Below are 23,417 nucleotides of genomic sequence, written 5' to 3'. Positions count from 1 at the left end.
TTGTGTACATGAAAAGTGCTGAATAAACTTCATACATTCACGAAATTTGTTGCCTTACCTATTTCAGTTTGAGGGGCGGTGGGGTAGCCTACTTAGCTCATCCATCCCGGTTTCAATTCTCTATATGGGTCAAATGTGTGAAGCCTGTTTCTGGCGTCCCCCGCCATGACATTGCTGGAATATTGCTAAAATTGGCATAAACTAAACTCACTCACTCACTCCTTCTCCATAGGCCATCCGTGTTTCTCAAGATAGAGTTATCAGATACATGCTGTTACCATGGTGTGACTATGTGTCCCAGTGCACCCAGCTGTGAATGGGTACCTCCTCCACTAGGCTGCAAGAGTTTGTATGCTCCCAGGGAGTTGAGATTGACTCAAGATGCCGTTGAGAGTCCAGTGATCAAACAAAGCCCTTTGAGCAGCTGGCCCAGGAGCTGGATATCGCTGTTATATGATGATGATGATGATGGTATTTCTAAATGGAAGGTTATGCTTGTGTCATTAGTGAGTGAGTGATTTAGTTTTACGCCGCACTCAGCAATATTCCAACTACAGTCCGTTTGAATCAGAAACAGACCGATGAATTGCAAATTTTATCATTGTACAAAATTGCCACAGAAATATAAATAGTACACATGTTTATCATTTACTAATACCCAACAACTTTCTGATATTTGAAAATTTTCCGGACTCCACCCAAAAAGTTGTTTAAGAAACTATCATCATTGAAAACGCAAAAGTTGTTATCTGTCGTGGCGGGGTGAAACCGCAGAAACGGAACAGCCAGTCATGGCGGGGGACATCTCAAAATCTATTCCGGGAGACCTGTTGGTTCCCCATCTGTCGTAGTGTCATAGTCACGACTTAAAGGGATGACAAGTGGTGCCACAGTTGCCTGTTGTAAGCCATCCCGAGACCAGTAACCTTGTTCAATGAGGTTAGCTACCTTGTTGACACAGTTTTGCCAAGTTTCAGTCGTGATTTTGTTAAGGGATTCCTTAACCAAAACCTCTACGTCACGTAATCTAAAAGTTGTGTTTGATCTGGCAACATCTCCTTTGACAATACCCCATATCATTTCAATGGGGTTAAGGTCACAGTGATAGGGTGGAAGTCGCAGAATATCGTGACCCTTACTTTTTCTGTAACTGTCAACTTTGTAGAAAGGTTCACCTTTGTGGGTTTTTATGATCTCATATAGCTGAGGCTTCGTTTCCTTTGAAGGCCGTGCGATCTGAAATTTGTCGAGCCATGATATCATATCACCTTTTCGACTGTTCGATGTCGGGGTCCTGCACGCTGTGGTATGGGCATTGTCCATTATGATAAAAGACTTCTCTGGTAGGGCTGGTACCAACTTGTTTTGAACCCAATTGAGGAAAACCGCACCATTCATCTCGGAATGGTAGTCTCTGTTATCTGTGGACTTTGCCCTGAATACCAAGTCGCAGCCTGGGAGAAAGCCTTTGCTGGAGCAACCAGCATGGAGATGATTAGTCTCTCTCCTTTCCCTAGAGGCATCTGTCTACGTGACCCCTTATCACCCCCATCGGGTACCAACTGACTGCTGGCAGTGTGCGAGGCATTGACCCAGGTCTGGTCCAAGTACACTGGCTCGAACCCTTCCTCACGCTTCTTCTTTATAACCCTGAGAAAATTATTTCTCAAGCAAACGATATCAGGGCGTTCACAGAGTACTGACCTATTCTCCCCCGAAATTTTCCTTTAACGATACCCGAAAGAGGGTAAGAGTCGCCAGAGTGTGTACTTTGATACTCTGAGGTTGTGTTCTTGTTTCAAATGCTTTTTTAAAATTTTCAGCGACATGTATTTGTTTTCAGAATAGAGCTTGTTGATAGACTGCCTTACAAGGTTCTTTTGAAAGCTGTCCAAATGTTGTAATTTGTGTGATTTTGACACGACCCCTACCTGCTTCGCAGCACCCTCACAATGTTTGTGTTCCAGAACATTTGTCAGTACCCTTGCTGATACTCCTTAAGCTTTTGCTGCCCGCTTACGGAATTTATTAATGGCATAAAATGGTTTGCCCCTTTCGGCTTCAGCACGGAAAAAATCGTACCCTTTAATCATCAACTGTTTCACGTCAGCATTCAACTTCATTTTTCATCAGGCATTTTTCATCCCGTGCACGAGATAGTGGCTGTTCCGTTTCTGCGGTTTCACCCCGCCGCGACAGGTAACAACTTTTGCGTTTTCAATGATGATAGTTTCTTAAACAACTTTTTGGGTGGAGTCCGGAAAATTTTCAAATATAAGAAAGCTGTTGGGTATTAGTAAATGATAAACGTGTACTATTTATATTTATGTGGCAATTTTGTACAATGATAAAATTTGCAATTCATCGGTCCGTTTCTGACTCAAACAGACTGTATATGGCGGCAGTCTGTAAATAATCGAGTCTGGACCAGACAATCCAGTGATCAACAGCATGAGCATCGATCTGCGGAACCGATGACACGTGTCAACCAAGTCAGCAAGCCTGACCACCCGATCCCGTTAGTCGCCTCTTACGACAAGCATGGGTTACTGAAGATCAATATTCTAACCCGGACCTTCACGGGTCCAGTCAGAGATGAGGAGCTAAAGAACTTCTGACTGCATGACCACTGACATCAATGACAAAACACAAATTCTTTAACAGATTTACTTCATAGTATCAAAATTACATCAGATATCTATACACACATTCATACTAGATCTCACCAACATATACAAAATAACCTCTATCAAAAAGACTTGCTGTAAAATACTGCTCATGAATTTGAAGTTTAGAACATACAAAAAGACAGCAAGCCATTTTGAATAGATTCCTCACAAGGATTGTCACATATCAAAAATTTAAATCCTACTGTTTCATAATGGTACATTCATATCAAAGGGTTTCACCATTATTGGATCAGAGCAGGGCCCTGTTTTACAAAGCTCTCGTAGCGCTACAACTATCGTAAGTCAATGCTACAGTATAGGAGATAGGAATGCTACAAGAGGAAAGTTACGAGATCTTAGGCTTATGAGAGCTTTGTGAAACGGGGCCCAGGTGTTTAAAATCCATTCATAGATGTTCACAATTTTTGTAAAAACCCGACCTTGAAATAGAGTTGGTGCAAAACTAGGATTCTGGCATGCAGATCCTGGTACAAAACAGGGCATAACTGTAAAAGGTATAGAGTATTATAAACGTAAAAATTGTTAATAAAATTCCAGTGGAGACAGTTGTACTGTTGAGATGTTAATAGTGAGTGAGTATGGCTTTATGCCGCCTTTGGAAATATTCCAGCATTATCACAGCTTAGGTGTGACAAGCGAACGCTTTAACCACTAGGCTACGCCATTGCCTCCGAGATGTTAATATAGCAAGCACATGGAACTTAATATTGAGAAATAGGACTAGGAAATCAGAGATTGATAAACTAAATATCATTTGAGCAAAAATATCTAAAAGACGCTGGTGAGTTGTAACACGTTTTTACTTATCAACAAAACAGCATCTTCAACATAATTTAGAAGCAGACCATAACTTCATATACTGTGTGAGAAAATAAAAAAACTTTTCTATCACAAAATTTTATGTATGACATTATCAGTAACACGATTTCCATACACAAAAATTATTACATGTTTTCCTATCAACAATATTTCAGATTATTGATCATTTAATCCAGTCCTGTTGAGAACATCCTTTCAACTAATGAGTAACGGTAGTAACCAGTGTTGCCAGAACATAAATCCCCGATGTGGAGAAACAAAATAAATAACAACTATGTCAAAATACATTTGCATAATGATTTTGACGGCACTGTCCTTGTAACAAATCTTTATCAGGTTTTCTCATCAGATCCTCACACATAATAAGTTTAGTTTTAATTCGTTTTCAGCAATATTCCAGCTTTTAGCAAATGGGTTGCACACATCGTACCCATGTACAGGCATGGTGGGTGAGCTGTCTAAGGCGCCAGGCTGGTGTTCCAGCAAGCATGAGGTGCCGGGACCGATCCCACCTGTGACCGGGTGTAAAAAACCTTGGAGTCAACTTTGTGTGTGGACTCTTTCAGTGTTGTCACAACCCCTAGTGTACAGTACACAACCCTGTGCACTTAAAAGAACCCACGAATCCGTTGGTATATGACCAGATGGTGTCCACATGAATACGCGCAAACACCTAATTGCGGGTACAGCAACGTACAGTAAACTTGGAAAAAGTACTGTGACTATGTGTCCTAGTCCACCCAGCTGTGAATGGGTACCGTGAATGGGTACCGCGTAAAGGGTGGGAAAACCACACTAACTCGGTCCGCCTAGTGGCTGCAAGAGTTGTATGCTCTCCAGGGAGTTGAGATTGATAATATGATGTGCCATTGAGATTGACATCCAATGATCGAGGGAAAAATACTTGAGTATGCACTAGTGCTTGGATATTAGTGCTATATAAATATCCAATAATAAAAAATAGAAATGTGGGGAATCGAGCCCGGGTCTTTGGCGTAATGAACGCTTTAACCACTAGGCTACCCCTCCGCCCCTCACACAAAAAAGCCACAGCTGTATCCAATTGAAAACTCTAGATTTCCATTGTACATTATGAAAGCAAAGCATGAAGTTATAAAAAATATAAGAGAGCTTGAAATAAGCAAAAATTACAGAGAAAACCAACATAACAGCAACATAGAGGTGATGAAGCAGTGATATTACGTCCCATCCTTAGTTACGGATAAGCGAAAGGAATGGGCTCCCATGTTTCTGGTGTGTTTAATATTTTGAGCAGTCTGCTGAAGTAAACTGTGTACAGATGCTGTTGCTGGTGGTCTCACTGTAGCCTGGAGATTTGTCAAGTCCAGACCCTTCAAGAAAAAAAGAAGTAGAACATCTATAACAGGTGCAGTTGTATAATGAGTGAGTGAGTGAGTGAGTATGGTTTTACGCCACTTTTGGCAATATTCCAGCAATATCACGGCGGGGGACACCAGAAATGGGCTTCACAAATTGTACCCATGTGGGGAATCGAACCCGGGTCTTCAGTGTGACGAGCAAACGCTTTAACCACTAGGCTACCCCACCGCTCCTAGTTGTATAATGATGGTCAGGACAGATATCAAGGTGAAGTGAATGAGTGAGTATGGTTTCATGCTGTTTTTTGCAATATTCCAGCAATATCACTGTGAGCTTTTTTTATGCCGCTGAATATTCCAGCAATATCACTGCGGGGTGACGCCAGAAATGGGCTTCACACATTGTACCCATGTGGGGATTCAAACCCAGGTCTATGGTGTGACGAGCGAACGCTTTAACCACTAGGCTACTCCACCGCCCCGATTCCAATACACACATTTATAACAGGTATAGTTTTATGGTGATGGTCATGTCAGGAATCGGCAGCCAGATGAGAAGGGTTTCACCACATTCTAGATTACTAAACTCATTACTGAACCTGCATGCAATTTTGCATCTACTAGATGGACTTACGTTAATATACTAAACAGCAAAAGAAACGCAAGATTTTTGTCACTTTACTATGAACGTTCCATCAACATGAACGCTTACTTTTATGAGATTTCATTTTTTCGAAACTTGCGTTTCTTTTGCTGTTCAGTACATTAAAGTGTTAGCCCACTCAAATACCACACAATATCTTGACATTGATACGCCACTCAGACACACTATACATACACTGAGATATTCCTTGTTTCATCCCCAAGTGATAGGCAAGGGAACAACAAGTACCATCACAAAGTATGACTCAGTCGGTGAAAGAACCACTGATGTTCCTGTGCAGACACTATCTGCGACACCACCGAGGTGGTCAGTAACAGCTAAGTATTACACTACCCAAAAACATTAAGTGTCACCTGATCCCATCATGTGACACAGTGAGTGAGTGAGTTTAGTTTTATGCTGCACTCAGCAATATTCCAGCTATATGGCGGTGGTCTGTACCAGACAATCCAGTGATCAACAGCATGAGCATCGATCTGCGCAATTGGGAACCGTCAATCAAGTCAGCGAGCCTGACCACCCGATCCCGTTAGTCACCTCTTACGACAAGCATAGTCGCCTTTTGTGGCAAGCAAGGGTTGCTGAAGACCTATTCTACCCCGGATCTTCACGGGTTTCATGTGACACAGAAATTCTATGGCTGGTGATATGATATATCACTATCAGTAGTTGTAACACCAACCCTATGTACCTAGTCTCGGGATTACCCCATTTCTGATAACGTCATCTACACGTCATCAGCAATATGAGGATGATGATGTCATGAATGTATGAGTTCGCCATCTTGTAATAAGATATGAAGGCTGTCTTCAACTGCCATGTTATGTCTTAGTGTAAGGAAACCCCAACACCGAGTACATTACACGTGAGGTGAGGTGAAATTGGGTTTAACGTCGTGCTGGAGAATATTTCGCTCATATGACGACGTGCATGCGTGTGTATGTGTATGTGCGGCTGCTTGTACTAGCCCAGACTTAAGCTGGTTTTATAGTGCTAGCCCACTGAGATACCAAGCCGCAGTGAAGCATGAATACCTCACTCAGACACATTATACTGACTCCGAGCCGACCAATCCTTGTTGTACCCAATAATGCAGAGCGCCAGGCAGGGACCAACAAGTACCATATTTTTACGTCTTTTTGGTATGACGCGGTCGGGGATCGAACCCGCGACCTTCCGCTCTCTGGGCGGACGCTCTAACCACTACACCACAGAGGCGGTCCAGTACATTACACGTACCGACAATGAGGTTGTGAAGATTGCAGTAGTTGGTGCCGTAGTCAAGGACAGCGTACCAGGTCTCTGAACTGCTCAAACCCTGGGAAAAAACAGATTGATAATATGAATAATTCTGATGTTAGGATACAATACCTACCATTCACATTTAGTGTCATCTAAACATTAAATTCCTTGATTTGCTGGTTTCGGATTGAAGTTGAGCCATCTTCTACAGAGACTGATGCCAGCTATTTTTCATGCGCTACCTTTACATTATCTCAAATGTTGGTTTGTCAACATTATAAGAAGTAAGATTTGGTTGGTTTGTTGTTTAACGCTGCATTCAGCAATAGTCCAGTTATATGGCGTCAGTCTGTAAATAATCAATAATCTACGCAACTGGGATACAACATGTGTCAACCAGTGACCCTGACCAACCGATCCCATTAGTTGCCTCTTACGACAAACATGGGTTACTGAAGACTATTTCTAACCCGGACCTTCATGGATCTAAGGAACATGTCAGAAAATCAAAGATTAGAGCGGGTGAGTTTAGTTTTACGCCACACTCCATATTCCAGCTATATGGCGGCGGCTGTAAATAATCGAGTCTGGACCAGACAATCCAGTGATCAACAGCATGAGCATGTATCTACACAAATGGGAATTCAGCGAATCTGACAGCCCGATCCCCTTAGTTGCCTCTTACGACAAGCATTTTTGGGGTGGGGGGTGGGGCTGCTCTTTGTCAAATCCTTTCCGACAAGTTTTAGAAGATAAGATGTGTATATGGTTTTCGCATCTTCATTCAACGATTCAGCCCAATACATAATTAACTTGAAGAAGGAGCTAAGGTCATCTTAACCAGCTTTGAAGTCGATACTTACGGTGATATTACACTTGCTGGTGTCCTGTGTGAAGGTGAAGGTCAAGTCATCAACATAATGTTTCTTAGGTGTTTCATGGGTGGCTTTCACCTGTGTTGTGTTCCTGGACACCAGCTGAAAGTCGATGAACATGAAAACAATAATGGCTAGAACTTTCTGTAAAAAATCCCTTTGAAAACAAGCATTTCCTGAGTAAATTGGAATGGTTTTATGCCTCTGTTAGCAATATTTCAGCAGTATATCACATATGTGGACACTAGAAACAGGCTTCACACACACACTTCGGCAAGAGCCATGACTTCTAGATGTTTTGTATTTACCTTGTACAGGCATTTTTCTCCTCCATTAGCGCATCCATCAGGACCTGTCCATTGTCCTATTTGACCCACAAGCTTGTCCAGTACATTCGTGCACTTGAGTGAAGATGTCCTGAAATAATTACACAGATATATACAGTGGAGTAACAATGGGGTAATGGTTTGATGATTCATAGATCGATTTTCTCAGGATGGCATCACTATAGTGAGTGAGTGAGTGGTTTTACACTACTTTTAGCAATATTCCAGCAATATCACGGTGGGGGGACACCAGAAATAGGCTTCACACATTGTACCCATGTGAGGAATCAAACCCAGGTCTTCAGTGTTACAGACGAACTCTTTAACCATTAAGCTACCCCACCTTTCCGGCACCATTAGACAAATGGCACTTTTAAACTGACTGACTGACTGAGTTTAGTTTTACGCCGCTTTTAGCAATATTCCAGCAATATCACGGCGGGGGACACCAGAAATGGGCTTAACACATTGTGCCCATGTGGGGAATCGAACCCGGGTCTTCGGCGTGACGAGCCAACGCTTTAACCACTAGGCTACCCCACCGCCCCCGGCACTTTTAAAATATATGGACATTATACATAGAACAAATTCATAAGTGAGGAGAAATTATGTTTAACGCTACTGCAGTTACACAGTCCTGTAAATGTGTGTATGTGTGTGTATGTGCGTGCCAGTTTGGTGCTTATCATACTCATAATATAGTTGGGATTACACTTTCTCAGTAAAGTACGGATTCTTGTACTGTTGGGTTGAGTCCCATATGGGATTCGAACTTACACTCAGTGTAATTCACCTAATCGCCAGCACATCATCAGTGAAGAATAGTCCTAGAATCTGTACTGTGAAAGTGTAATTGTAAATGTAACATTTTGAATTTGACCACTTTATCAATGCCATTGTGTATCAATTCATAAGATCATACACAGCATGTTCAGTTGAGTCTGAACCAGATAATCCAGTGACTCAAAATCTGGTCATCAACCGAGTGACCTAATCTGACCACACATTACAGTTAGTCGCCTCTTGTGACGACCATATCTAAAACGACTCAAGTGAGTGAGTGAGTTAAGTTTTACGCCGCACTCAGCAATATTCAAGCTATATTCTGTCAATAATCGAGTCTGGGCCACACAATCCAGGGATCAACAGCATGAACATCAATCTGCACAATAAAACGACTCAAACTTATCCTTCCAAGCCAGGAGAATTTGCATGTTGCTTAATGCCACACTCAGGAATATTCCTGCTATTTGAAGGTGGTCTGTAATTAATCAAGTCTGGATCAGACAATCCAGTGAATAACAGCATGAGCATCAATCTAGGGATATGATGACACATGTGTCAACAAAGTCAGCGAGCCTAACCACCCGATCCTGGTAGTCGCTTCTTTCATCAAGCATGGGTTGGTGAAAAACAACGCTTTAACCACTAGGCTACCCCACCGCCCCGGCACTTTTAAAATATATGGACATTATACATAGAACAAATTCATAAGTGAGGAGAAATTATGTTTAACGCTACTGCAGTTACACAGTCCTGTAAATGTGTGTATGTGTGTGTATGTGCGTGCCAGTTTGGTGCTTATCATACTCATAATATAGTTGGGATTACACTTTCTCAGTAAAGTACGGATTCTTGTACTGTTGGGTTGAGTCCCATATGGGATTCGAACTTACACTCAGTGTAATTCACCTAATCGCCAGCACATCATCAGTGAAGAATAGTCCTAGAATCTGTACTGTGAAAGTGTAATTGTAAATGTAACATTTTGAATTTGACCACTTTATCAATGCCATTGTGTATCAATTCATAAGATCATACACAGCATGTTCAGTTGAGTCTGAACCAGATAATCCAGTGACTCAAAATCTGGTCATCAACCGAGTGACCTAATCTGACCACACATTACAGTTAGTCGCCTCTTGTGACGACCATATCTAAAACGACTCAAGTGAGTGAGTGAGTTAAGTTTTACGCCGCACTCAGCAATATTCAAGCTATATTCTGTCAATAATCGAGTCTGGGCCACACAATCCAGGGATCAACAGCATGAACATCAATCTGCACAATAAAACGACTCAAACTTATCCTTCCAAGCCAGGAGAATTTGCATGTTGCTTAATGCCACACTCAGGAATATTCCTGCTATTTGAAGGTGGTCTGTAATTAATCAAGTCTGGATCAGACAATCCAGTGAATAACAGCATGAGCATCAATCTAGGGATATGATGACACATGTGTCAACAAAGTCAGCGAGCCTAACCACCCGATCCTGGTAGTCGCTTCTTTCATCAAGCATGGGTTGGTGAAAAACAATTCTAACCCAGATCTTCACGGATGCAGTCCGAGTGGTGTTGACATTGCACATTGTGTTGACATGTCATTCTAATATTATAAGTCTCTCATGGTTCAGAGGTGAGTTGAAAGTGGGTTGAACGTCGTGCTTGAGAATATTTCGCTCATATGACGACATGCATGCGTGTGTATGTGTATGTGCGGCTGCTTGTACTAGCCAAGACTTAAGCTGGTTTTATAGTGCTAGCCCTCTGAGATACTATGCCGCAGTTAAGCATGAATACCCCACTCAGACACATTATACTGACTCCGAGCCGACCAGTCCTTGTTGTACCCATTAATGCCGAGTGCCAGGCAGGGACCAACAAGTACCATATTTTAATGTCTTTTGGCATGACACGGTCGGGGATCAAACAAGCGACCTTCCACTCTCTGGGCGGATGCTCTAACCACTACGTACACCACAGAGTTGACAGAGGCGGTCCCTCATGGTTCAGACAAAGGGCATTCACTGATATAGGCTCAGGTCTCCTGTTGGAAACCCATCCTAATGCCTACATAGTAAAATATTTCTATTCAAGAAAATTTCTCAACCTGTGTAAATATAAACCAACTGATTTATTTATCCATGAAATGTAAACAAAAATCTGTAATGGTTTTATGTGGAGAATAATTAAAGTGATGACGCAAATTAATATAGATGGAGCTTTTCTTTTTCGTAATAACTGGGTGGTGGTGTAGCCTACTGGTACAAAGAGCCTGCTCATCATGTTGAAGTTCTGAGTTCAAGTCTCCTCATGGGACATCGTGGAGCTGCCCTTCTGATCGCTCCACCACAATATCAGAAACATTTTTAAAAAGCAGCATAAAACAATACTCACTCTTCTGTATTACATATGGGAAGGGTTTATTTTAACTCCATTAAATTGTTTTGCAATATTTAAATGTAATATCAGATTATCAGTGTAATAACAAAATGCCAAACATGACAGGTATTTCAGCTGTATTCTTTTACATGTGTTTCGTTCAATATACAGGAAGGAGTTACTTCCCTTTAAAACAGTTCCATTTCCGATAACATTTATAGCTTGTCTTACACAACAAACGCCAACAAAAGACTGTTGTAAAATTGGGAGGAATTTGTGGTATATTACTAGTTAGCATTAACCCTTCACCCGTGACGTCTGGGGCAAAGAATTCTCGTGACGTACACAAAGCATGCATGCATGTATTCACAACATAACTTCGTATCTCCGAAATCCGGATTAACGAACTCACCAGTTAGCTTTGCAGGAAGCATGCAACGGCATCCCCTCAGTAACACCCACAAGGCAAATCGCCACTAGCAGCATAAACGACTTCATTTTCTCGTCCCGGAGTCAGATAATATTGAATATCGCCGTGTCACTCGTTTATGTAAGAGACTATGTATATGTCACGTGTTCGCACGAGACTTGGGGTCACTCACGTGACTCTCACCTTTACACCTTATTGTTGTCAGGGGCGTACACATGAATGAAATGGAGTGTAGGCACAACTGGACGTTCGAATGAACTTAGCACAAAATGAGTGAGTTTAGTTTTAGGTTAAAGGGAGACTACTCTCGAAAAAAATATATCCATAACATACCACATGTAAAAAGAATTGCTAAAAACATTAAGTGTAGGCACATGCTTAAAGTGCATAATGGCAGGTACGCTACTGTATACATTTTGAACAACTAGTGTACATCAAATGTTACATCTGGGATTACACTTTCTGAGTAAAGTACAGATTGTAGTACTTTTGTTGGGTTTAGTCTCGTCCGAGATTCGAACCCACACTCTGTCAGACACCTAACCGCCAGCACCCAAAGTAGGCCATCTAACCCACTCAGCCACGGCGGGCTTCCACCTGAAATGGAAGTTGGGCAACTGTTCACATTATATATATGACGTTAGTTGGCCGATAATGCTCCTATTCTCGCGGTACTTCTCGGCTGAAAAAAATAACTCAAACAATTCTTATCGTATGAATGCTTGTTGTTTTTAAATGAAGGGCCTTTTCCTCTAACATCTGCATCTATCAGCTGCTAGATCCATCAGGTGAATTACGTAGAGGGTAATGTCCGAGTAACTCTCCATTCCTTAAAAATAATGGAGCCGAGGCCCCGGAATGGAGAGTAACTAGGATATTACCCTACTTAAATTACATTCAAAGTATTGGGAATATTTCTGTTATCAAAATTAAATGTCAAAATGACAAAATGAAGGTTTTATTTTGAAACTGGTACACATCGCTCCATTCCTGAAAAGTAATGGAGCGAACAGACAATAGAATGACGTCACAAATGTAATTTAACACTCGTGAGCCCGGTGATAAACAATGCCATATATCCGCCTTTCGCGAAATGAGGCTTCTCCAATTCTCGCGGTATAACGAGGAAGTCACGTTATGGAGTGTATGGAAGAGCAATCCTGCCGGAAAGGGCGGGAAAAAGTCATGATATATCCAAGTTGGAATCATCCTCGATACTAACCAATATTCGTGACATTGCAAAATTTTGATCACTCGCAGACTTGGGTCACTCCCAAGTTACCGGTCGGTGATGTAAACAACCGCTAACGGATGACAAAGATGACAAGCTGATCATCCATACAGTTTTGTCATCTCTATACCACCATCTGGTAGAATGCCACTGAAACAAACCGTTAAGTGTCGGGCCGTGGAGATCTCGGCAGAAAACCTGTTTACCGCGAGAATAGGAAATCCGAAAATAGGAGACGGAACTATATATGTTCCAAAACTCCCCAATGTGTTCACAAAGGGTTCATGTGGACGATGGGCGGTGGGGTAGCCTAGTGGTTAAAGCGTTCGCTCGAAGACCCAGGTTCGATACCCTACATGGGTACCATGTGTGAAGCCCATTTCTGGTGTTCCCCGCCGTGATTATGGTTTCCCCCGCCGTGATAGTGTTTGGATGGACGACATTCTATTGTCGTGGCAATTACATTCATGGCAGAAATTGTTTGAAGGGACATTTGTCATTTCACATCCATATTTCTCATGGATAGTAGATTTCACATTGTCTGTTCAGGTAACCAGTATCTCTCACGGAGGCGTGTTCCTAACAGAGGATGGAATACTATGCCAATGGTAGAGATTCCAAATGGGCACCATTATAAAATTAAAGGCCATAACATGCCAAAATAGTCATTAATATTTTTTGACCATTTGAACAAACAATGGGTCTATGTTAATTACTCCACCTTTAAAACAGACACCTATACCATCACATGAACAGGCAATGTCTCATAGAAAGTGGTAAAAATACAATTCTTGTAATGTTTTAGGAGTGAGTGAGTGAGTGAGTTATAATTTATCGTCACATTGGCAATATTTCAGCCATATCATGACAAGAACATTTAATTGTTTTACATAGTAATTTATGGTAAATTATAAAAACCTTTCATCGAAGGGCAGTAAAACCGACCAGAATAACAAAAATCAAGAAATAAAACTAGCATATATCTCTAAAATAGGATTTCAGATTAGGACAATACAATATAAAAAATGCTGAGGATCGCCAACAACTGAAGGTAGACTACCTGTGTAATGTTTTAAGGGGAGTGCAAATAGAGATTTGAAGCGACACTATCGACGGTAAAAGGAGATGAGGCTCATTATGTGTGTATATATAGAGATGTTGGGCTTTGTAAATACATGCTCATTTTTTTGTGTATAACATTTTGCAATCAACAGACATCATAACATGTCATGTGTTCAAGTATCACACCTGCCTGTCTGTGTGATTACATAATGTGACAGAGACCGAACTCGGGCCATAAATCAATGCATAAAACGTTTTGAAGATTAAAACCTGTCGACTATGGACAGTAAAAACACTAGAGTATCACAGATATGAACATAAAACTAGCATGTAAAACTAAAACAGTGTAATTAAATAAGACAATACAATATAAAACACGGGCTATAGATCGCCAGCATCTGAAGGTAGATCACCATACTAAGAACCATGGGGACTTACATTACTTTTGCTACCTGCATGGCGCTTAGCTGGATTTACACCATCCCTTCAGCCGCTGGCGATTGTAGGAAGTAAATTGAAATAATGCATTTCATTCGGACTAGCGAAGCAGGTGACTTGAACGAGCCATGTAGCTTGAGGCAAACATATCAGTTTTCTGTGCGTCTATCTTGTGTGGCCAATACGATATCGTCGTATGATGACCTCTTCAAATCTGGACCGACAACCCAAGTAGGTATATCCAATATACGGCATATCTATATCACAGTTAGAAATTCTGTCAACGCTAAATAATGACATTGCTTTTAAGTATCGAACTGAGAAAGTGACTCGGTAAGAAGAACGTGTGGTGAAATAGACAAATGAAATTATATAAACAGTTTATTTACTGTCATAACATATAAAAAGCCCGCGCCTGTGAGATATCAACAAAACATTAGGAAAACAGCTCACACCAAAGCCTTCACCGAGTATTCACCGGACAGCCCGCTTCCAAGTTGCGCGAACCTATTTCACTGCGCACGTGCTATGAGCGCAGCCCAGCTGTTGAAATCAGTTTTCCCCATGAGTGAATCGTTTGAACTCCGATTTCGCGCGGTTTTTTTCATCGCGTTATTTGGTAAACCATGGTTTTCGGACGTGAGGAATTGCAGAGGACGTTTGGAAACACTCGTCAGCTATGTTATTTAGTTCATCTGAAAAACATTTTATGGCATCAGGAATGTCATTAAAAAGTTCGGGGTTTAGTTTGTCAGCACAAAGAATTTCATATAAAGGCCAGTTGGCCTTTTTAAAATTCCATCTTGATGATGGAGGAACATCAGTTGGATGTACGTGATTGAGGTCGTCATGGACTAACCATTCAAATTCACTTAATAGGCTTGAGTCAGTAATTGACAAATCAAGAGCGGAATATGTTCCCGTGCCAGGATGAAGATACGTACTAGTATTTGAACCGTCATTATAAATGCATAAATCGTTGTTTGAAATAAAATCCTCCAGTAATTAACCTGGTATTTGTATTAGTGCCACCCCAGAGCGGGTTGTGGCCATTTAAATCACCCATGATTATACGAGGTTTAGGTAGTTGATCATAAAGAGCTTGCATATCGGTTAGTTGAACAGTTGATGACGGCGGAAGGTATAAAGAGCAAAAAGTGAATGCAACGTGCAACGTAAGTAGCACTCCAACGGCTTCGAGATTGGTTGTGAGTGTAACTGGGCTATGGATAACATTTTGCCTCACCAGGATTGATGATCCACAAATAGCTCTGTCACCCGAGGGAGAAAAACAGTGATATGCATTGAATTGACGTAAGTCAAAATTATCAGTATGTTTCAGATATGTTTCTTGTATGGAGAGAGCTGACGGTTTAAAATCTTGGATTAATAATTGTAAATCATTTAAAGTATTCCGAAGTCCTCTACAATTCCATTGTATTATAGGTGAGGACATTATTTCTTCGGAGGATAAACAGGAGATCTTCCCCTCACCTTCCTTGATGGCGACAAGCTATGTGTCCTACCATGGCTTTGGTCGGACACATCCATGCCATCAAGGGATCCAAACTTATTAAAAAGTTGGATATGGTTATTCGCCCCCTTTGGTGTTCTTCCACTTTGATTCGTTTTGGATGTTTCACTGTTTTGTTTTGATTTGGCTTTTGCAGTTGGTTTGGCAGTTGGTTCAGGGTTAGTAAGTTTCTGAGATGTATCTATCTCAGGTGATGTCTTTGATTGAGAAATACTTTTCGATGAGGCTGTGGTTTGTGAACTGCAGGTCACTTGTGAAGGTCTTGACTGGGCTTCAGCAGATAGCAAGGTTGGTGCAGAAGTCCTTGCCCATGTATAGTCTGTCTGACAACCTACAGAATGACAAGCAATATGTTTTGGCTTTGAGGCCTGAATAGATGCAGAAACTGCATTAGAATATGTTTGACCTGATTGTTCTTGTGAAAGAACGATTTTCTTTGCCTCTGAAAATGTTATATTATTCTGATGCTTTAATTTCGAAATTTTGGATTGAAGCTTCCAAGTAGGACACTCCTTGGAAGAAGATGGGTGATTGCCTGAACAGTTGACACAAGTAGGAGGATTGTTACAAAGATCACTGTCGTCACACTTTCCAGCACATTTGTGACATGCAGCCGGGTTATTGCAAGACTTTGACCCGCGACCATACTTTTGGCAGGTATAGCACCTCAAAGGATTTGGGATAAAGGTATCGACCTTTAGGTGACAGTATCCCGCTTTCAGTGATGTTGGATGTACCGGAAAACAAAGTGTGAACAAGTAAGTATTTGTATTGAAAGTCTCGTTATTCCTCCTTGCAGTGAAGCGTTTCACATGTGTAACGCCTTGCGATTGTAATTCGGACACAATTTCAAACTCATTTATGTCGGAAAGGCATCGTCCATTATCACGAACGATGCCTTTACTACAATTCAATGTCTTGTGAGGGGACACCTCCACAGGAACATTTGCTAATGATCTCGATGAAAGCAGAATCTGAGATTGTATGAGCTTTCGACATTCGATGAGCAGTAAACCAGATCTTAGTTTTTTGATTTCCTTGACATCACCTGCCAAACCTTCGATTCCTTTCGCTACAGCAAAAGGATTAAGCTTTAGAGCTCCACCATCTGGTGCTGACATAACAAGAAAACGAGGCCATTTGTCAGGGTTTGTGATAACTGCAGGAGCCTCATCCTCAGAAGAAAACGAATCTTCAGATTCGTGAGAGCGTTTTTTGAGTGAATATATATGATTCACCCTCCTAGCTCCCCACCCACCATGGAGTGTCAACAAGGACGATGCCTCATGTCCGTGGATCTCCAACAGACGACACCAAGGATACTAGGAGGGTATACTCAAGCAGAGAATATCTTGAAAAGATACATCCTACCAGACTGGCCCATGAGCCACCGCCTTCTGAGCATTAGGACTTGAAGCTAAAGACAAAAATAGAAAATGCATATTTCAAAATTCAATTTGTATATTTCACAATTCAAGAGAAATATTATTTGGCCAAGACCACTGACAAGATATGTTCGAAGTTTTAACAATTTGTGTAACGAAATACTGCTCAGGGCTCGGCATGACCAGCCGATTGGTAGAACCGGGCCCATTCTACCACCCGTCTGGGTGAAGTTAGGGCCGAAGTGGTGTGTTGGGCATAGGAACACTGTTCCTGGAACCAGTGCCCTCAACTACCAGACTCCCTTCCTCCACCGACACAGGGGCGCAACCCACGGCCAACAGGTTGGTGGACCAAATATACCCCCGGGTCCACAACGGGGGGTCGAAGAGCGCTTAGCGTTACCCAGCACCCACCACGAGGAGGTGGCTCTTCACGGGTGCCTGGCCATAATAAAGTCGAACAAACACTGGAATTCGACTTTCTTTGGAAATTAGAAGGAATCAGAGATGGTATTACAATTTACCGCACCTGTTATTACAATTTGCCGCAGTTTATTACAATTACCGCGCTCGTTATTACAATTTGCCGCAGTTTGTTACAATTTTCGGTTAATGCCGCTGTTTTCAAAGTCCGAGTTTTGATTTTTATAAAGCTGGAATTAGACTTTCTTTGGAAATTAGAAGGAATGATGGATGCCGATGTTTTCAAAGTCCGGGTTGTGATTTTTATAAAGCTTAGTCTCACTTGTTAACATCATGAATGTTTCCTTGCATAATAGGCAATGAAATGTATTTTATTACAATTTACCTCAGGGGTTATTACAATTTACCGCAGTTTATTACATTTTACCGCATTATTACAAATTACGTCGTAACAGGCCCACCTGACATCCTGTATCGGTGACATATACTGTCATTATTGATTAAAATAGGCATATACCTCATACATCACAGCACATAAGTAGGGAAGCAATTAGATACAATAAAAATAAACGTTAATCTATATCAGGTTCTCATAGAGAAGTGTTTGAGTGGCATTTGGAAGTAATACACTTAAAGATTGGAAAAATAATATTATGGATGGTATCTTCTGTAATTTGAGGAACATGACATTTAAGAGTATACCCTTACTCCTTCATCAGGTGTTTGAAAGTCATGAGACAGATAACTATGAGTGGGTGAGTGAGTGAGTGAGTGGGTGGGGTGGTGGTTGAATGAGTGAGTACGATTTTATTCCCTTTCAGCAGTATCATGGCGAGGGACACCAGAAAAGGGCTACCCCACCTCGCCCTTCTGGAATGAGGAGAACTAAGACATGGTTATGGTTAAGCATACAGCACATTGCAAAACATGTATATAATGATGCCACCTTGATTTTAAAAACCCCAAATCAGTAAATAAAAGTCACGGGTTATATCACATACTCTAAACATTTAAGTACCTTAACTTAGTGTAACTCAATGTAAAACTGAAAGCCGTGTATAAGATGCATGGTTGGGCACGCTGTTATATTGATTTGTCTTATGAGAGAAACAGACAGGAAATGTTAACTGCCCATATCATGTGATGGATGCTGAGTGAGTGAGTTATTATTTATCGTCACATCGGCAATATTTCAGCCATATCGTGACGAGAACAATTAATTGTTATACATAGTAATTAATGGTAAATTGTAAAAGCCTGTCAACGAAGGACAGTAAAATAACTAGATTATCACAGATTCGAATTTAAAACTAGTAATTAAATCGAAAACAGTTTAACTATAGATGACAATACAATATAAAACCAGGCTATAGATTGCCAACAACTGAAGGTAGATCACCATACTAGGGACCATGGGGACTTACAGTACATTTGTTCCTGCATGGACCCTAGCTGGATTTACTAAATCCCTTCAGCTATTGGCAATTTTAGATAATCTAGCCATAAATTAAAATAACATATATGCTACGATTAAAAATAGTGTTAGGTTTCAATTTACTTTGAATATTTTGGGAATTACGTACCGACGGATGCTGAAATCTGTACTAAAGTATAGTGAGTGATTTACGCCGCACTCAACAATATCCAAGCTATATGGCGGCGGTCTGTAAATAATCGAGTCTGGACCAGACAATCCAGTGATCAACAGCATGAGCATCGATCTGCGCAATTGGGAACCGATGACATGTGTCAACATTACATGTAACTCACTTTGTTCTATACATTTGCAACATATAGACATATTGGTTACACCTACTTGTGTTGTCAGTCCAGATTTGAAGAGGTCATCATGCGACGATGTTGCATTGGCCATGCTAGATACACTCATGAGTATTTGCTCAAAGGTGAAGATCCTCCGTTTTGTATCCCTTGTGATGAGAGAATCACAGTCAAGCATGTCCTGCTTGATTGCATTGATTTTTCCATCACAAGGGATAAATATTTTAATGTCAACCAAGTCAGCGAGCCAGTTGCAGAAGATCAATATGCTAACCCGGACCTTCACGGGTCGTGGTAAAGTATAGCTGACAATGGAGAATAATATTAAAATCTAATAGCTATGTTTACCAATGAATAAGGAATAACTACTACAGACTGTAACTGTTCCCTAGCTTACCTAATTCGTCGTATTAGATTACATTCAAGTAGACATTTCCCAGAAGGTTGTGAAGCCTAACGTGTCTTGATTAATATTATGGTTTATTCATTATTGACGATTCGCCGATCAGTTATATGTAATCATGAGTAATCAGAGTATATTCACTACCCCATTTGGAATTTGAAATTACTTCCAGTGGCTTCAGGTCTTTTGGTCTTTAACTAATTTATGTGCGATAGAGTGAGTCAGTGAGTTTAGTTTACATCGCACTCAACAACATTCTAGCTATATGGCGGCGGTCTGTAAATAATCGAGTGATCAACAGCATGAGCATCGACATACGCAACTGGGATTCGATGACATGTGTCAAACAAGTCAGCATTCTGACCACCCAATCCCGTTATTTGCCTCTTACGAGAAGCATGGGTTACTGAAGATCAATTCTAACCCGGACCTTCACGGGTATGTGTGGTAGAATGGTCAAGTTTCGGGACTTAGGGACCGTCTCCGGAGGGCAATAATTTTACACTACTTCAACCCCCTGAGAAGGGACTACCACTAACAATCTCAGTTGTAATTTAAACTACCAATTATAAACATACATCTATCAAAATTTATCAATCAATTCAATTTCTTTTAAAAACTTTCAAAGTATGTCGTATTGGCCAGTTGCAAGATCATTATATTATTCAACTATTTTAATTAAAAATGGATGATTACAAGATAAGCTTTTGTTAGCCTAAAGGCACGAAAGAGAGTCAGAAGATTATATATTGGTTATATTTAAGGTGTTTTTAAATATATTTAAGAGCCGTTATCCGGAATCCATCCTTGGACACATCTGTAAATAAGGATTTATATATGAGTGAGTGAGTGAAAGTCACATCGACAATAATGCAGCCATATCGTGACTACAACTACTTCAAAATTAATAATACATACATATAATATATAAAACCCTGTCAACGAAGGACAGTAAAATAACTAAATTATCACAAAATGAGTTTAAACTAGCTAGCACATATCGTTAAATGTGAGTGAGTGAGTTTAGTTTTACGCCGCACTCAGCAATATTCCAGCTATATGGCGTCGCGTTAAAGAACCACTAAACTTTGTTTTTTTGTTACTCTTTTAACCATTACATATGAAAGATTTGTGGTTAGTCTTATGCGGAACACCAAATTTATTCTTTAAAAACTTGTGGTTATTTAATACCGAGCGATTAAAAGTTGCCAAAAAGTCGCCTGCTTCCCTCTCGCCCGCCAACGAAACCACAGACAGGTTACGTAACTCTGTCGCCAGAGCACTGCAGTGACGTCATATGAGGAACGATTTTCAGTTAGTTGTATAGAAAATGTGTAGCACGCTCATCATTTTGATGATTTCTCGACATCAACGACGACATGCTGAATCGTTGCTTTGTCGTCAATTGCTCCTAGGGGTCGGGCGATGGTGTCCCCATGCACAGATTTCCACAGGACCCCGCAGTTCGTGCTAAATGGGTTATGTTTGTGAGTGCGAAGCGAGAGTTGTGGAAGCCTGAAACGATATCTTACTTGTGTTCAGATCGCTTCACGGAAGTTAAAGAATCAAAACTACTTACTAGTTGTAGTAAAATATGCATATGATTGATGACCATAAAGATTTTCTATGACACAACTTGTAACATAACGATTTCTTCCTAGGAAGTGAGGTTGTGGTCGAAGTAACAATAATATTGTAAGTAGTATTATATTGACACCCACCTCGCTGCCACGAGAGAAATTGTTATGTTTTACGCTTTGTCATGCAAAATCCTATTGGCCATCAATAAAATACATATTTTACTACCAGTAGAAAGTAGTTTTGATTTTGTAACTCGGTGGAAACAAACCTAAATACCATTTATCCTCAGACTGGCGGATGTTCCCGACAGGGCGCCGCCATTTTTAGAAATAAAAAAAATCTGTTAGAATTAAGGAGATTATAGTTTGTTTTCATCAAGTTAGAAAATCAAAACTACTTTCTACTCGTAGTTAAATATGTATTGGAATCATAACCAAACGGATTTTGCATGACACAACTTATAACATAACGATTTCTTCCACGGAAGCGAGGTGGGGGTCGAAGTCACAATACTACGCGATAAATTTCTTGCTACATTCCCATGGTTAATGTCCACTCACCAGTATGTAGATACTAGTCAATGTGCGTCTTTATATTTGGTCTTATAATCCTAATTAGTTTATTATCATACTTGTATGCATTTTGAAACTAAAAAAAGCAGACGATCTGCTGATACTTATAGTGAATTTATAACAGAACTGTAATATCTAGACATTTTATAGTTTGCCAATGTGAATCATAATTCGCACACACACCCTAGTGCATGTTGTCTGTCTCATTACACTTCACGGCGAAAACTATGATTCTGTTGAATGCTACGACAAATGAATAAAAACAAAATGCAAATATTAAAATTAAAACAGATTAAAGTTATAGGAACAATATCAGGCCATTACCTTGTTCGAGGAATGTATCCATCAATATCCACAAAACTGTTCCAAATGATGTGTCTTTTAACAGTTTAATATACGAAAAAGTGATAAATCTTTTCAGGTATTGATGTATAGTCTCATTGGTCACCCAAGATAGCACACCTGGCAACTAATTGCATAATGTCCGCCTTTCTTTAAAACAGTAATTTAGTTAGCCAATAATGGGCAATCAATCAATGTATTGCCGGTTAATCCTTTGAAAGAAGGACGTTGTTTTTACGCAGACACCGACACGACAGAGTGTATTCAGTATAGATTAGTAAATCTACATACATAAACACTACCTTTTGACAATTCCGCTGTGTAAGATAAAAGTAATTAATCAATCAGCGTGTTATCGGTTAATCCTTTGATCGATGTTTATAATGTTGAATATTTACTCCAGACACAAGAAATGCCAAATGGGAACCTTTGTCGGGTAATCTAAGTGTGTTACCACTAATTATACCTGTTATAAATTCATTAACTGACCATCAAGTGAATGATGACAAATAACATGTGTAGGTTTATACCACCTAACACGGGTTACAACAAGGGAGTATTAATTGCTGTATTGCATGTGAAAACTTATGGGCCGACACTGTTTTGAGAATACAAACAGATTTTTACATGACATGATTAAATATCGAGGTAAAAAAACACAGAAATGGGATCAATTTGGATCAGTCATTATACAAATAGGGCCTAACGACACCAATCGATTTTGACAGAATCGTCTATGAAAACAAGTTGTAACTCGGAAACTAGGCAAAGCATGAGACAAAATTAAATGACAGTAGATTGTGAGAACATATAGCTTTCATTTTCCACAACAATTGTCACGATTTCAGGTTTATACAAGCCTGTAAACAAGATAATTTAACCCCTAAAATGTAGATGAATTCTGCACAGGCCCTCCTAGCTATTCCTCATATGACGTCACAGAGTCGCGCCGCTCTGATTGGTTGAAATTTCGTTCGCGGGTGAGAATTGTGCACTGTTGTCAAAAAGGTCGATTTAAGTCAATTAAAGGTCGAAATGAGTAGTTTTAATGACGGGGTTTCATTTATAATGATGCGAGTTAGTGATTTATGTATTTTTACCCCCTAGGGTTTATGTGACC

The 23,417-nt window shown here is 40.4% G+C and overlaps 1 protein-coding gene across 1 annotated transcript; it reads right to left on the bottom strand.

Moving 5' to 3' along the window:
• Positions 1-4,761: 4,761 nt before the first annotated feature.
• On the bottom strand, positions 4,762-11,803 carry LOC124259459. Its single transcript, XM_046693595.1, has 5 exons — positions 11,530-11,803; positions 7,939-8,047; positions 7,619-7,732; positions 6,753-6,831; positions 4,762-4,861 (listed from the first exon to the last, which is right to left on the bottom strand). The coding sequence occupies exons 1-5, from the start codon at positions 11,613-11,615 to the stop codon at positions 4,770-4,772; spliced, it is 480 nt and encodes a 159-aa protein (XP_046549551.1). The 5' UTR covers positions 11,616-11,803; the 3' UTR covers positions 4,762-4,769.
• Between the last annotated feature and the right edge of the window lie 11,614 nt (positions 11,804-23,417).

This window comes from Haliotis rubra, unplaced genomic scaffold (genome assembly GCF_003918875.1).
Source record: "Haliotis rubra isolate DU_JTF1 unplaced genomic scaffold, ASM391887v1 Scf721, whole genome shotgun sequence".
Lineage (NCBI taxonomy): Eukaryota > Metazoa > Mollusca > Gastropoda > Lepetellida > Haliotidae > Haliotis > Haliotis rubra.
The sequence above is the reverse complement of the archived record's forward strand: the minus strand, read 5'-3'. Positions and strand labels throughout refer to the sequence as shown.